This window comes from Hibiscus syriacus, unplaced genomic scaffold, assembly GCF_006381635.1.
Source record: "Hibiscus syriacus cultivar Baekdansim isolate YM2019G1 unplaced genomic scaffold, ASM638163v2 tig00112957_pilon, whole genome shotgun sequence".
Classification (NCBI taxonomy): Eukaryota; Viridiplantae; Streptophyta; class Magnoliopsida; order Malvales; family Malvaceae; genus Hibiscus; species Hibiscus syriacus.
In genome coordinates, this window is record NW_024063424.1 from 500,876 (window position 1) to 518,312 (window position 17,437).

General features: G+C 31.6%; 1 protein-coding gene across 1 annotated transcript; it reads left to right on the forward strand.

The window, feature by feature from the left end:
• The first annotated feature begins 15,384 nt into the window (after nucleotides 1–15,384).
• LOC120184848 (vicilin GC72-A-like) lies at nucleotides 15,385–17,054 on the forward strand. The gene is made up of 3 exons (XM_039189220.1): nucleotides 15,385–16,113; nucleotides 16,187–16,450; nucleotides 16,530–17,054. The coding sequence occupies exons 1-3, from the start codon at nucleotides 15,385–15,387 to the stop codon at nucleotides 17,052–17,054; spliced, it is 1,518 nt and encodes a 505-aa protein (XP_039045151.1).
• Nucleotides 17,055–17,437: the final 383 nt, after the last annotated feature.

Consider the following 17,437-nt stretch of genomic DNA (forward strand, 5'->3'; position numbering starts at 1 on the left):
TTAAATACATGTCTGAATTTGTGTTTAATTAAACGTTATTTATGAATAGTTTGCAATTATATATGAAAAGTTAAAAATAAAGATGGTTATTGATATTGATAAATTTTCTAAAATAGGTACAACACGAGAATACAATTACAAAAGTTTTATCGGCCTGGTCAATATTTTGGAAAATGTGGACAGTGCTTCTTGTTATGGCCTTTACCTCTGTAGTGGCCTTCACCTCTGCAGTGGTCACAAAGCTTTAGAAGACCTTGCTCTCATTGAGGATCATCCATATCAATATGAATTCAACTAGATTCAGGATGATCCCTCAACTTCCTTCTCAATTGTGGATTTGACAATCATTCTTCAGAAATAGTTGGTGACTAATATGTATCGTTTAGGAGATGTTTAAAGTCACTACTGTATATGTTGCGCATAGTATGTAGGCAATAACAATCATCAGTATGTGTATTTAAAGGCTTGTAATCGACCACAATCACATCATCTGCTATTCAAATTACCAGTGTATGTGGTAGAATTCCCACCCTCATATGGTCAAACAAGTTCTTGGACAATGTAATTAGAATCGAGTATGGAGAAATTATGAACAAACATTGATATTGCACGTCTTTGATTTTTGTTCATTACTTTCTCCAGATTTGGAGCCCAATTTATGCTTTCGTTAATCATTGTCTCTACTTGCGCTTCTTTGTCTACCTATACTTTACCTAATCTAAAGTAAGTCTCCCGAACAATACTTGCCACTGGAAGATGTCTAGTCCCATTAAATACTGAATTGATACATTCGACAAGATTAGTTGTCATATAACCATAACATCGACCTTGATCGTCTTATGCCAGTGATCATCTTTTCTGCGGTATTTCAGCTGCAAAGTTATAAACCTCTTCTCCATCTTTCCTCAGATTTTCCAACCTTGCACAGAAGTTTGGTTGTAGTAAAGCGTATCCTGAAAAAAAGTTGAATTTAAGTACAATAATAAATGAAGAACATATATGAAAGAAAAAAGAATAAGTTACATATGTTAATAATCTCTTTCTTGATCTTTTTATTCTTAAACCTCGTCATAGCATTGGAAGCAATATAACATATGTAATATGCCAGAAATTTATGGGGAGGCGACCATCTGCTTCCCAATTTTTTAATCGCGGACAACAACTCAGATGAAAGGTCTGAGATCATATAAACCCCATATTGAGTGAAAACATGAGAATACAAGTTGGACAGAAAGAAATTTCAACTCATTTTTAATAATGATAAAGGCAATGCAGAATATGTTTTTGTTACCATCTTGTGCAACAACTATTGTAACATCCCAAAAGTCGGGTGATTGACCAAAATAGAATTTTGGTAAATTTAGTGACTAATTTCAGAAAAGTCTGGAAGTGGGGACTTAAATGAAAAGTGTTGACGTTGGATTTAATAACAAAGTTTGAAAGTAATAAGGGTATTATGGTTATTTTCTAGGGAAGATTTTTATTTTCCCTTTATAAAGGGTAATAAGCACGTGGGAAAGGAGATAATTTCTCCAGACCCTTCTTCAGTCTTCTTCTTTCTCCTCTCCACCGTGAAATCATGTATAAGGTAAGTGGGTCTTCAGTTGGTTAATTCTTTCGTTTTAAAGCTTGTTTTGATTCTTGGGATGTTAAGAAAGATTAAGGAAAGCTTTATGTGGCTTAAAACTCAAAGATGAACAAGTTATGAGAAATTAAGAAAAATGAGTTTTTAAGTGAATATTTGAAATAGAAGGAGTTAATAGAGTTTGAAGATGAATTTGACTTGTCGATGGTTAAATTAAGGAATATGAAGTGTTAGAATTAGATTTAGAACATGTTGGAAATTGAGTGTAATTCTTGAATGCCATATAAAAGATAGGATGTTGAGTTTAAAGAAGTGATTATTGAGTAGAAATGAGTTTAAGTGTTTGTATGAAAGTTAGGAATATTAAAGGAGGTGAAAGATGAAGAGTTGAGATGAAAATAGAGTGAATTTTGTGCATAAAATGGAATTTCTGGGTTGTGTGCATCGATGTATCTTCAATGTGTATCGATACACTCTCAAATAAATGAACATGGAATGCAATTAGTGCATCGATGCATAAGAAGTGCATCGATGCACCCCCTTAAATACAAACATAGAATGAGATTTATGTACCGATGCATAGATAGTGCATCGATGTACCCGTCAAGGAATGCATCGATACATGGTGTAGTGCATCGATGCATACCTTCATTAAAAGATAAAAATAACTTTCTTTTTAGCCTAAGGAGAGTAATAATTTAAAATATATTAATTCGTATGCTGATATGTATCAATGTATTACTATGTAGATTTAGAACATAATCTTGTTCCAGAACAATCGAAAGATTAGGATCGAGTCAAAGCAAGCAAGGCTAAGGTGAGTGTGTATTAGATGGTATATTATGATGAATGGAAATAAGACTTGCGACAAGTCTATTTCCTATAATAGCATACATATAAGCATGTTATTGATATGGGCATAATTGTGATATATTATTGTATATGTGGTATGATCTGTGTGAATTTATGTTATTGTTATGTGATTAAGATATCAATCATGTGATAATGAATTGTATGGATATATGGAAGGTGAAGTAAGCTAAAGTATGTGAACATACGTATATAAGATAAGCCATGTAGATATGATTTATAAGAGTATAAGTGATATGATTGTAAGATTTTAAGAGATAAGCCATATGATATGAGTGATATGATAAGAACCTATGTTTATGTGATATGACTATGTGAATATAGGGTAAACATAATAATGATGCCCATGTTACGTGACATGAGAGCTAGAGGTATAGTTGGCATGCCAAGAGTCGAGGGTTCTACGTGGTCATTCGGGACATATATGTAATTCTGTGGAACATATATGTGGTACTTCGGTACACTTATTTGGTCCATTGTATTATGTGTATGGTTCTTAAGTAGTGGTCATTCGGGATAAATCAGTGGTCCTTCGGGACATAGTGGTCATTCGGGACAAATATACAGTGCCCCTAGTGGGAATTTATTCGAGCTGTGGTGACAGCATCAATGCACAACCTCAATGAACTCACATATCTTTAGTTCTCCAAGATGTACATGGGCCAATAAAGAAATAATATACATAAACTTAACATGATTGTCATATGTGATTGAACATTTGGATGTGAATGTATGAGTTTCATTTATTGCATATATGATATGTTCTATGTGAAATATGTTGATATGATATATGGTTATGTAAGTGAATATAATATAATTATATGATATGTTAGAAGTAATTTCATGAGAAATCTAGTGAACGCTATATACATATATATACATAGATAATGAAGTGGTGAACTATATGATTAATGAGAATTGAGACAAAGCATATAGTATATTAATTGAGGAAAAAGGTATATAAATAAGTATAAAAGGATATTAGATAAAATGTATAGGAAGGTATATACTTTTAAAATAGAACTGTGAACTAACCTTGCTAAATTAGTAAGGGATATGAAATTTAGTATAAGAATCTAAGAAATCTATGAGAATATCAGAGGAATCAAATGACAATAAGTTATGCAAATGTATGTTTATTAAATGAAGATTTGGTGAGGAATGAATTAAGAGAATATAAGAAATTAGGATATTAGAATATGTAACGAGAATTTATTGGTGAAATGTTAAATAGAAACATATAGAAAGGAGAGATAAGATATGTAGGATTGCGATCAAAATTACAGGATTAAGAATAAGGTAAGTAAACGATTTAAATGAAGATAGTAGAATGTGATATAAGCTAAGTAGTGTAAAGTAAATGATTATAAGAATATGAAATAGTAAAACTCATATGTGATATTATAAGGTTTGTGTATGTATGTATTCATTTTATGAAGTGTACATGAAGATGTATGTTATAATAACATTAATTATTCATATGCATTGTTAGAACTTTAGTTTATATTATATATTTTATAAGCCTCACTAAGTCATAGACTTAGCGTGTGATTGTTTAACACGTAGGTTACAGAAGCGAGAAGAGAAGCTAAGAGGAGCAAGACAGATCATCATCTTCCTTACGAATATCGGATCAAAAACATATTAAATATATGTATTCTGTTTATTAGAATGTAGTTGGCATGTAGTATAAAGATTTGAATAGTATAAGCTCTGATATGTTTTGTAAAACCCAGTTATGTCAATTAATGAAAATATTAATTTTATCGAATAATGAGTTGAATTTTTATCCACACGTAAAGGAAAATGTTTTGTAAAGTTAATGTGACACCTAGGACTCGGATCCGGGTCAGATACGGGTTGAGGGTGTTACATTTAATGGTATCAGAACTAAGGTTTAGTCGATTCTAGGCTTAAACTGAAGGTAAAAGAGTTTTAAAAATGTGTACATGCCAACATAGAGTGAAAATTTCTTATCTGATAGTGTAAGGAATGTGTTGTCTTGCTAATAGAATTAGATTGCTAAGTTATAATAGAAGTATGATTATGATAATTTCGAAGTATAGTGAAAGGCGATATTCCTGACTGTGATAGCTATTCACCTGCCCTGGCCAGGTAGGATGAAGAGCAGACACCTCAGAAGTACCTCGCAAGATCAAAAGTTGATTTCAGAAAATTGAAATCATATTAAAATAGTGATAGAAGATCTTCATTGTTTTGAATCAGAAAAGCGATATGGATTAGTTTTGTTAGTACATGGATAAGATAGAATATGGTGAATAAGTGTCACCATAAGAATGTTAAAAAGATCAAAGGATGTGGTGAGTATTTGTATAATAGTTCAAGAATAGATGCATCAGTGACAAGTGATAAGAGATATAGAGATAAAGTTTATGAATTTGAGATAAAAGGGATAATATTATGTTTAAGCAAGAATATGAATACGATAAGGGTTTGTATTTTAGATGGGGAAAGTTAGCGTTGACTAACAAGATTATATAATGAAAAATGTATTGGAATTATAAGATTTTGAGATGTTGTCAGGATAAAATAACCAAAGATGATGTGGATCTGAATACAGTTGTATATTTTGATCATAATAATGTGACATAGTGAAAAAGGTAAGGATTCGTATGTTTAAGGAAAGTTAAAGAGTAATAGAAAAGTTTAAGAATCAATATATCAACAATCAGTTTATAAGACAGAGAAAGTTAGACTGCTTGAGTTTGGAAACAGAGAAATTGTAAAGTGTAAGGAAATGAATATAGTTTGATAAGTCGAAGAAATTGTTGTTAAGTTATTTAAAGGAAGATGATGTATGCAAGTGAAGTATGGAGGGCTTGTGCCTAGACTAAAGGAATATTATTAGTGCTAAATTGTTCTTTCCAAGAAGTGATGAATTGTGTTAAATATCTAGAGAGATCTCAGAAGGATTAAGAGAATTCGTATCTCACAAAAATCAACACTATCGAAGAGAGACAGAGATTATGATTTTCAATTACAGACTCGGTTTGAATTAGTGTATTCCATATCAAAGGATCAAATTTGATGAAATACAGATACACTTGAATAGTAGAGTCTGGTACTGGAAGATTAAATAAGGAGTTAAGAATGAATTTGAAATTAAATTAGAAGGGAAAGTAAGAGATTGGATTAAAAGTTCTGCTAGACAATAGGTAAAGTAAAATTATTTAAAAAGGATCAAGTGATATAGGTACTATTTTGCAAGGGTTGAAGAATGGGTACATTGATGATTGGTTTATAAGATAAAGGAAGTTGAAATGCTTGAGTTTGAATTTAGGAAAATTGTATTGTGAAGGAGTAAGAATGTGAGTTGAATGTATTAAATACATTAATACTGAGCTAATTTCGACCGAAAAGAGTGTATATGATTGGAAGAACTGTAACTGATTAACAAGGTTGAGTGATGAAGAATGTAGTTAAAAGATTAAAGATGATGTCAGGTTAAGCTAACAGAGTATGGTGTAAATTTGTAAATAGTTATGTATTTGATTATGTAAATGTGATGTAGTGAAAGAGATAAGGATTAATATGTTTGAAGTAAGTTAAGGATATGTGTATTGTGATGCGAACAAGGACTTTACAAAGAATAAGATTTGTGCAAAGAGTGTTAATTATCAAAGTTACGAAGAGGTGATAAAGATCAGTAATCAGAGATAAGCATAAGTGATAGGAAAAGAACATGTGAGCATGAAAGAAAAGATATGATTTGTGTTTAAGGAGGTTTTGATTTTGACGGAATAAAGGAATAATGGAATAAGGAAATGAAATGATAAAGTTTAAAGAATCAGATGTGATAAAGGCTATGTTTGGTCAAGCAGACTTAGTCAGATAAATAAAGAATGATTAATATGTATTAAGGAAGTTTAAGAAGTAATTAAGTGATGATAGAATAAAAGTTAGTTATTATTGCAAGGAAATTAAAGATTGATAAGGAATTTGATTGATTTATGAATTTGAGTGATAAGAGTTGATGCTACTGGTTATATGATAAGTGACATGATAAGGATGTATAAAGGAAGAAGGTAGTTGAAGAACTAAATAAAAGAAAGATTAAGTAAATGAAATAACATAAGAACATTAGAAGATATGTTCTTATTCTGTGTGCAGTGAAAATTCGAGGACGAATTTTCTTTTAAAGGAGGGGAGATTTGTAATATCCCAAAAGTCGGGTCATTGACCCAAATAGAATTTTGGTAAATTTAGTGACTAATTTCAGAAAAGACTGGAAGTGGGGACTTAAATGAAAAGTGTTGATGTTGGATTTAATAATAAAGTTTGAAAGTAACAAGAGTATTATGGTCATTTTTCATGGAAGATTTTTATTTTCCCTTTATAAAGGGTAATAAGCACGTGGGAAAGGAGATAATTTCTCCAGACCCTTCTTCAGTCTTCTTTTTTCTCCTCTCCACCGTGAATCTTGTATAAGGTAAGTGGGTCTTCAGTTGGTTAATTCTTTCGTTTTAAAGCTTGTTTTGATTCTTGGGATGTTAAGAAAGATTAAAGAAAGCTTTAGGTGGCTTAAAACTCAAAGGTTAACAAGTTATGAGAAATTAAGAAAAATGAGTTTTTAAGTGAATATTTGAAATAGGAGTTAATAGAGTTTAAAGATGAATTTGACTTGTCGATGGTTAAATTAAGGAATATGAAGTGTTAGAATTAGATTTAGAACATGTTGGAAATTGAGTGTAATTCTTGAATGCCATATAAAGGATAGGATGTTGAGTTTAAAGAAGTGATTATTGAGTATAAATGAGTTTAAGTGTGTGTATGAAAGATAGTAATATTAAAGGAGGTGAAAGATGAAGAGTTGAGATGAAAAGAGAGTGGATTTCGTGCATAAAATGGAATTTCTAGGTTGTGTGCATCGATGCATCTCCAATGTGTATCGATGCACTCTCAAATAAATGAACATTGAATGCAATTAGTGCATCGATGAATAAGGAGTGCATCGATGCACCCTCTTAATACAAACATCGAATGAGATTTATGTACCGATGCATAGATAGTGCATTGATGCACCCGTTAAGGAATGCATCGATATATGGTGTAGTGCATCGATGTATACATTCATTAAAAGATGAAAATAGCTTTCTTTTTAGCCTAAAGAGTAATAGTTTATAATATATTAATTCGTATGCTGATATGTATCAATGTATTACTATGTAGATTTATAACGTAATCTTGTTTCGAAACAATCGATAGATTAGGATTTAGTCAAAGCAAGCAAGGCTAAGGTGAGTGTGTATTAGTTGGTATATTATGATGAATGGAAATAAGACTTGCGACAAGTCTATTTCCTATAATAGAATACATATAAGCATGTTATTGATATGGGCATAATTGTGATATATTATTGTATATGTGGTATGATCTGTGTGAATTTATGTTATTGTTATGTGATTAAGATATCAATCATGTGATAATGAATTGTATGGATATATGGAAGGTGAAGTAAGCTAAAGTATGTGAACATACGTATATAAGATAAGCCATGTAGATATGATTTATAAGAGTATAAGTGATATGATTGTAAGATTTTAAGAGATAATCCATATGATATGAGTGATATGATAAGAACCTATGTTTATGTGATATGGCTATGTGAATATAGGGTAAACATAATAATGATGCCCATGTTACGTGACATGAGAGCTAGAGGTATAGTTGGCATGCCAAGAGTCGAGGGTTCTACGTGGTCCTTCGGGACATATATGTAATTCTATGGAACATATATGTGGTACTTCGGTACACTTATTTGGTCCATTGTATTATGTGTATGGTTCTTAAGGAGTGGTCCTTCGGGACAAATCAGTGGTCCTTCGGGACATAGTGGTCCTTCGAGACAAATATACAGTGCCCCTAGTGGGAATTTATTCGAGTTGTGGTGACAGCATCAGTGCACAACCTCAATGAACACACATATCTTTAGTTCTCCAAGATGTACATGGGCCAATAAAGAAATAATATACAGAAACTTAACATGATTGTCATATGTGATTGAACATTTGGATGTGAATGTATGAGTTTCATTTATTGCATATATGATATGTTCTATGTGAAATATGTTGATATGATATATGAGAATGTAAGTGAATATAATATAATTATATGATATGTTAGAAGTAATTTCATGAGAAATCTAGTGAACGCTATATACATATATATACATAGATAATGAAGTGTTGAACTATATGATTAATGAGAATTGAGACAAAGCATATAGTATATTAATTGAGGAAAAAGGTATATAAATAAGTATAAAAGGATATTAGATAAATTGTGTAGGAATGTATATACGTTTTAAATATAACTGTGAACTAACCTTGCTAAATTAGTAAGGAATATGAAATTTAGTATAAGAATCTAAGAAATCAAATGAGAATATCAGAGGAATCAAATGACAATAAGTTATGCAAATGTATGTTTATTAAATGAAGATTTGGTGAGGAATGAATTAAGAGAATATAAGAAATTAGGTTATTAGAATATGTAACGAGAATTTATGGGTAAAATGTTAAATAGAAACATATAGAAATAAGAGATAAGATATGTAGGATTGCGATCAAATTTACAGGATTAAGAATAAGGTAAGTAAACGATTAAAATGAAGATAGTAGAATGTGATATAAGCTAAGTAGTGTAAAGTAAATGATTATAAGAATATGAAATAGTAAAACTCATATGTGATATTATAATGTTTGTGTATGTATGTATTCATTTTATGAAGTGTACATGAAGATGTATGATATAATAGCATTAATTATTCATATGCACTGTTAGAAGTTTAGTTTATATTATATGTTTTATAAGCCTCACTAAGTCATAGACTTAATGTGTGATTGTTTCACACGTAGGTTACAGAAGCGAGAAGAAAAGCTAAGAGGAGCAAGACAGGTCAGCATCTTCCTTACGAATATCAAATCAGAAACATATATAATATATGTATTCTGTTTATTAGAATATAGTTGGCATGAAGTATAAAGATTTGAATAGTATAAGCTCTGATATGTTTTGTAAAACCCAGTTATGTCAATTAATGAAAATATTAATTTTATCGAATAGTGAGTTGAATTTTTATCCACCTGTATAGGAAAATGTTTTGAAAAGTCAATGTGACATCTAGGACTCGGATCCGGGTCGGATACGGGTTGAGGGTGTTACAACTATCATCAGGACGTGTTTGTACACGCAATATAGAAAAGTGTCATCCACCTTAACCATTTGATGAAAACCTTCAATGGATGACTTGAAAGGCCATAACAGGCCTCTAAAAACTCTATTCCCTAGGATAACATGTTTATCAAACGTAGTCACGGGATAAGTATAAGAGCGAACAATGATTTATGTGATGAAAAATTCCATTGCGTGCAATATATGTAGAAGCTCATTGTACGATTGATCCCTATAACTTTACAATAGTGTCATATCCTTCCTTTTTCCATTCACGACTTATAGTAAGACGAAATATAACCAAATGTATTCCAGATTGATGCCACTATTATTGAAACTTTTCAGTGCCCAATTAATCATCTTCAGAAACTTTTCAGTGATACATCAACTCATTTTAGAAAGCTTTTCAGTGGTGATATATCACTTCATATCAGAAAAACGTATATTTCTCATAGGCAAAATAATGCACCATGGCAGAAACCTTTTAGTGCCCAATTAATCCTCTTTAGCAACTTTTCAGTGATATATGAACTCATTTCAAAAAACTTTTTAGTGGTGATATATCACTCCATATCAGAAAAGGTGCATTTCTCATAGACAAAATATTCACTATGGTAGAAACTTTTTAGTGCCCAAACTTTTCATAACCTATTAAAATGGGCGAGGAGAAAACTATTTTACTCATTTGAAGCAAAAAAATCTAAAATAATTCAAGTTTTTCATCTCCAAGGCTTGAGTTTTTTGCGAACATGGCAACTATTCATGCAATTGTTTTTTATGATTGCAAATCCTTAACCATGTGTTTTAGAAAAAAACACTCAACTAGACGAGTTGAAGTTTAATATAGAAAAAAGGGTTCAACTCGAAAGAAGTAGAAGAATATCTTCGTTATATTATAAATTGCTACTATCACGCATGAGCTTTCATCTAAGCGATGATGTCAACCTTGCTGGTATGATTGAAACATACTACTATCATTCTATAACTAATGTCGATTTGATTGTAGAACTCAATGATCTCTACTTTGCTCGTATGGTTGAGGATGATGCTTCCAGGTCGAATATTCCACCAACTCAGAAAATGACAAAAAAAAAAGATAGATGATGAAGACCCAGAAGCATGGTTCCAATATGTATGTGAACGACAATAAGAAAAAGCATGGAGAATTGAAGAACTTAATATTTATTCTGACGAGTCTACTGATTACGAAGATTAAAAGATCATAATGAATACTGCTATATTTATGATTTTATTTACTGTTTAAGGCGTGTGTAATGTTAGTTGTATTTACATCCTTAACGTAATGTATTAAGTTTGTTGTTTTTCTTTTCTTTTTAATGTAATGTTCATGGCTTGTTGATTTTGTCTCCATAATATAATGTTTAATGTTTAATGATTTAATTTAATGTTTATAGTTTGTTGTTCTTTTAAACAAAATCTATTATAATATGTTTAACTTTTCAGTGATATATCAATATGACCGTTCTCCTCACATTAAGAAGATAAAAATAACAACTGAATATGACCACTCAAATATCGTCACCTCAACATTACGACTTTCTTTTTTAAATATAATATTAAAAAAACCAACCACGAAAAAAATAATATTATTTTAAAAGAACTCGTGGTGATGAGTTCCAACATTTTTTTAAATTCAATTTAAAGTAAATAGCTGAAAAAATATTATTATTTTAATAGAACTCATCACTTCGAGGTGACTTGTTCCACATGAACTATAGAAAATGTCGTAAAACTCAAAATAAATGTATGACAACCCTATTTTGCTATTTTTTTCTAGGTTGCCCTATTGGGCAAAAAAAAACCTGTAAGCAACACCACTATAGGCCTTGCTTTTACGAAACACGCTCCATAGACTTTCCCAACTGACCCAACACAGTTCTGTCAACCTAAAGGTCTGAGCATATGAACGGAGAGCCTGTGCTGATTCAAAGAACGTCTTCCAAAAAGCGACAATTGCTGTCGTATGAGAGGTCCAACAGAGTATATGAAAGAGCATTCTCATAATCACAAGAAGTAGTACCTTAGATGACGAAGTCTAGGTGAGGGTATCATAGAAAAGCATGAAAAGCTTCTACAATAGCCATCCACGTCGCCTCACAGGCATCACCTTATAGGCAGGTAACCATAGTAGTTAATGAATACCTTGCGTCAACAGAAATACCCATCGCGAAATAGTATCTCCCAATTTTCTTGTAAGATTATAGAAATCCTATCCACCAAGATATGTCCTTGAAGTGAGTTGGATCGTTTACTAAAATTACACCTTAAATAAAGTTGAGGTACCAAAATATAATTTACTTAAAACATCCATTCAAATGGATGGTTATGAGTTATATTAGGGCAGGTTGTTAATGCAAATAATCCTAAATAGACAAAAAGTTTCCCACTCTAGGAATAATTTTTTCTTCAAGCTAATACTGACTTTTACTATTAATTTTTGAATATAAACTTATATTAACTTTTGTTATTTAGTTTATTTTTTCAAATAATTCAAAGAATTTCATATTTTTGAATAGAAATTTATATTAATTTTTTAAAGCTTTAAATTTAATATATTTGATTATTAACTAACATCATGCTTTATTGGCATTATTATTTCCCTTCATGCATATGTTATATCTGTTTCATTCATGATTTTGTTAGCGTTGTATATTTGATTTTATGAAAAATATGAAGGTAGTTTTATTTTATTGGTGGATTAACGAGATAGTCTCCTAGATATTTGAAATGTAATATTTTTTCATAGTAGAATGACATTCTTTTTAAAAAAGAAAAACAAGATAAATCAAATGAAATATGTTGCTCTTTTAAATAAATTTGCTTTCATAAAGGATCGTACACTAAATGCAAGCTTGAATTCGTAAAATCCACTATTAAGATAATATGTAATTAACTAAGTACCGAATTTGAGTGTTGTATAGGTTTTTATCATTCATTACACACAATCGTCTTTCAAATTCTTCTTATTTTTCAAAAATGTTTCTTTTAAAAGATGATTTTATCAGAGTTGTATCATACCTAATCCCGTGATTGTGGCAAATCTATTTTATTTTAAAATTAAGTTTTCAAAGAAATTTAAATGTACACATTTTTAAGTAAAAAATCATCAAACTTAAGAATCTTTTCAACAATCAGTCTTTGTACCATACGACAATACTAGGTCTACATAAGTAATTCTTAGTACCAACGGAAATAGAACGGTTTGCCCCTATCTTTTTAGGTAAAGTTCTTTAGGTGAAGAGAAAGATGAAGAGAAAAGGATGAAGTAAGGGTGAGTGAAGGGCGCAAAAATACGAGGATATACTCAAAAAGAAGAGCGGGAAAAAAGAAGTGGAGAATATGCAAAAGTGAGAGAAGTCGTCCGACCATGCAGTCAAAGTTACATCATGACGGACATAAGATTTTATGTGTTTCAAAGTTATATCATGACGGACATAAGATTTTATGTGTGAGAATAGAGGCATATCAGCCGGAGGATGGCCGGAAGGTAGAGGAGAATAGGTCCTCTACCTGGCGAGCAGCTGTGGTGTGATTTTAGTTACAAAACATAGGATAGAGAGATGCGTTTATTATTAATAACAAGCGATTACAATACTTGGGCAATCTTTAATGCTTTACGGTATAAGGTTTATATAACCCAAATTAACATCAAACACCAACAAACTTTTAACTAATACAAACAATCTCTTAACTAATTATTATTAGGGGTGAGCATTCGATCAAGCCAAGCTAAAAAAATTCGAGTTATTCGAGTTGACAAGTCGTATTTTTCAACTCAAACTTAACATTAAATTTTCTCAAGTTGAGTCGAGTTCAAGAAATGCGAGTCAAGTTATTCGAGTTTCTATACTAATTTTATTATAATTATTTATAGTATTATGGCAAGAATTTGTTTCAATTTTTATTATGACAAGGATTTGTTCAATTTTTTGACTTTCTCTAACCATATAAGATATTTATATTATATTCTTTTCACATTATAATGTTATTTAATATATTAATACAACTAAAATTATAAAATATATTCATAATATTATATCTAAAATAAAATATTTTGAGGTTAAAATATTGATGAGTATAAAAGAGTCAAGGAATTGATAGGAAAAAAGAATTTGCAAATAATTGTAGTCAAAAGACAGAATAGAGTAAAATGCAAAGTTAAGGGACTAAATAAAAAAGAGAAAGAGTACATTTTTAGTAAAAAAAGTATAAATTGAAGTTACATAGGTATTTCACTATGGTATATGAGCATGTGGTTCAAATTTGGTAAAAAAATACTTAAAATAAAGGACGAATTGAAGAAATAAGGAAATTATAAAAATTGAGGGACTATATTGAAAAATAAAAAATTATTATCAAAGAGAGGAATTGAAAGTACATATGTATTCTAAGATGTTTTAGGAGCATGTGGTTAAAATTTAATAAAAAATAAACTTAAAACAAAGGAAGAATTGAAAGAATAATGAAATCATGGACTAAAATTTTTCGAGTAACTCGAAATTTCAAAATTTCAACTCGATTCGAACTCAAAAACAAATTGATAATTCGAGTTGACTTGAATAACTCGACTTGAATGATCTAGTAAGCAATAAAGGAAACGAGTTTATAAAATTTTAAGATATGAAAATAAATTATCAAACGAAATAATAAAAAAATATTTAAATTATATGATAATTTAACGTTTTTAGAAATACGATTGCGAATGCATCCCTAAACATGTACTGCAATCACATATTATTAGACTTCAAGTAGTAGAACATCGAAAAATGTAGAAGCAAAACACTATATTTGAAATTAGTTGTAAGACTAATATACCTAATAGGGGAGAGAATTTCATTAACTTTTCTCTGGTTTTTGATACTATACAAACAATATATATTTATTATTGTTGTTTTTGTATAATCACCGGCATTTAATTTTTGAGAAAATAACCTCAGTGACCGAAAATGTCTTATAATATACGATTTTAATAAACTTTTTTTGGATTTGCCAAAATGACCAACAAAATCGCAACGCGATCTTAAATTCGCAACGCGAACTCCAACTTTGCTACTCAGTTTTCAAATTCGCGTTGCGATTTTCCATTTTGCGTTGCGATAGTCGAAACAAGACATTTTCGGTCACTGAGGTTATTTTCTCTTAATTTTTTGATCGATTAATTTAGATCAAGTATTAAAGAAACAAGAGTAACCATTTCAACCCAGTTTATTCCATTCGCGTAAACGTTAGAATTTAAACCTCTAACATTACTCGATTATCTCTCATCAAATAAAAAACTTATAATTATTATTTATCACATTTCATCCGGGTAAAGATAATAGTGTTTTTTCAGAGAAAAATAAATTAATTTTGCGGCATGATTAAATTAACTTTACCGTTTGATTACAGGGTTTTAAAGTCATTGTGATAGAATTTTTTCTATTAATCTAAGGTTATTATAAAATAATATATATTTGAAAAAATTTAATCATTTAATGATAAATTTTTAAATATTCATTCAGGTGTCATGTTCGAATCTAAAATATCTAAAAGATAACAATCATCTCTTTAATTAATTATTAAGATAGTTTGATCATAATATAATTCTGAATATTTTACATGACGATGGTACTAAGGGCGGTGTCTTAATTATAATGGCATGAATGATTTTCCCTGCAACCAAGTTTGTGGTATGCTAAAAATGTCGGAATTAATGAATTTGCACACTCGTCTCCATGCATGTCAATGTCCTCAACACGTTGATGAACATTAGCATGCAAAGGCTACCTTTCACCTTCTTTAAAGACACTGTCACTCTTTGCCCTATTATCATCATGCATACACCTCAAAATATTACAGTCATGGTGACGAGTAAGTGTTTTCTTGTAGTTTTGCTCTTATCTCTGCTGCATTCTTTTGCCTTGCTTTGCTCCGCTGCTTATCCTTCCGGCGGAAGAAGCAGTAAGGAGGATGACCCTCAGGAGGATGATATTGGAGTCTTCAACCCTTTCTTTTTCCCTCAAAGAAAATTTGCATTTGGTCGATACCAGGAAGACAATGGCAGTTTATGGGTGCTCCACAAGTTTTATGAGAAGCATCTTATACTTAAGGCTTACAACGAGTACCGAGTTGCCTTACTAGAAGCAAATCCCAACACTTTCGTCCTCCCACACCACTGTGATGCCGACAGAATTTACGTCGTTACAAACGGGAAGGGAACGCTCACGCTCTTGACTGATAAGAACAGAGAATCCTATAGTTTAGTCCCTGGAGTTGTTGTAAGAGTTCCAACAGGAACCACTGTGTATTTGGTGAACCAAGACGACAAGGAAAAGCTAAACATTGCTGTACTCGTCCGCCCTGTTAACAACCCTGGGAAATTCGAGGAATTCTTCCCTGCCGGACAATATCCTCAGTCATTTTACCGACACCTCAGCCTTGATGTTCTTGAGGATGCTCTCAATGTATGTTTTTTTTCACTACTAATATCAGTTAATTTGTCTGATAATTTGACTCAATCGTGTTTCTTTGTAATAGACACGAAGTGAGCTGCTAGATAGGTTGTTACAAGCGAATCAAAGCCAGCAGGGAATGTTCCGTATAGCCAGCCAAGAGCAGATAAAGACATTGAGCAAAGGAGCCAGTACGCCTAGTGAGAAAGAAGAGGGATTAGCCTTCAACTTATTTGCCCAAAACCCCAAATACTCCAACCAAAACGGAAAATTCTTCGAAGCTTGCCCTCGTGAATTCGAGCTACTCCGGGACTTGGATGCCGGCCTCGTAGGACTCGAACTAAACAAAGTAAACTCAAAACCAGTTCCAATACAACTCACGTCGTCATGCTAATCGAAAACTTAAATGAAACCCTTTTTTTTGGCAGGGATCAATCTTTGTACCGCACTACAATACAAAGTCTACATTCGTGATCATTGTCACAGAAGGAAGCGGGTACGTGGAAATGGTTTGCCCTATTGCTCCTGAGAAAAGCTACCAAGGAGAAAAGGAAGAGGAAGATGAAAAGGCCCAAAGGGAAATAGAAGAGGAAATTGAACGGAGGGAGGAAAAGATTGCTGGACACTACGCGAAAATGAGAGTCCTATTATCTGCCGGCGACGTAATAATAACTCCGGCATGCCATCCGGTCACATATTTCACACCCGAAGACCAGCACTTGAGGTTCATAGCCTTCGGACTCTATCACCAGAACAACACAAAGATCTTCATAGCCAGAAAGGACAACGTGGTGAAGCAAATGGATAGTGCGGCGAAGGAGCTGTCCTTCGGGGTGCCGTCGAGTTTGGTCGATGAGGTATTCAACAACCTGCCAGAGTCTTACTTTGCGTCTCGACAGAGCCAACAACGTGGATCTGAAGCCTCGAACCTGGACTTTGCTCGTTTGTTCTAGCCGCTGCAGTTGTAGTTTGATTTCCCTTTTCTGGTGTTTTCCCTTTGATTAAAATAAATCTGCTGTTTTCAACTATTAATTGAGATTGCGATATGGACTTCTTACGAAATAAAAAATGTACTTCCTCTCGTATGTCTCATTAAAGTTGTATCTTTTATGTTTTAAAATTATCTCATTTAAATTATCTATTTAAAAAAAACAACAATTTTTTGTATTCATATTTCTCTTTCTACATTTTTTGTTTTTCAATAAAACAACATTTAATTTTTTAAGATAAAATTATCATTTTAACTATTTTACAACTGTTGACGAAAACGGGTAAAGAAAACGAAAGAACACGAGAATTTTACGAGGTTCGGCAATGTGCTTACGTCCTCGGTGCC

Coding starts and splice junctions, on each gene's coding strand:
- LOC120184848 (XM_039189220.1), top strand. CDS start 15,385: ATGCATGTCAATGTCCTCAACACGTTGATGAACATTAGCATGCAAAGG. Junction 16,114..16,186: donor TTCTTGAGGATGCTCTCAAT/GTATGTTTTTTT, acceptor TCTTTGTAATAG/ACACGAAGTGAGCTGCTAGA. Junction 16,451..16,529: donor TAGGACTCGAACTAAACAAA/GTAAACTCAAAA, acceptor TTTTTTTGGCAG/GGATCAATCTTTGTACCGCA.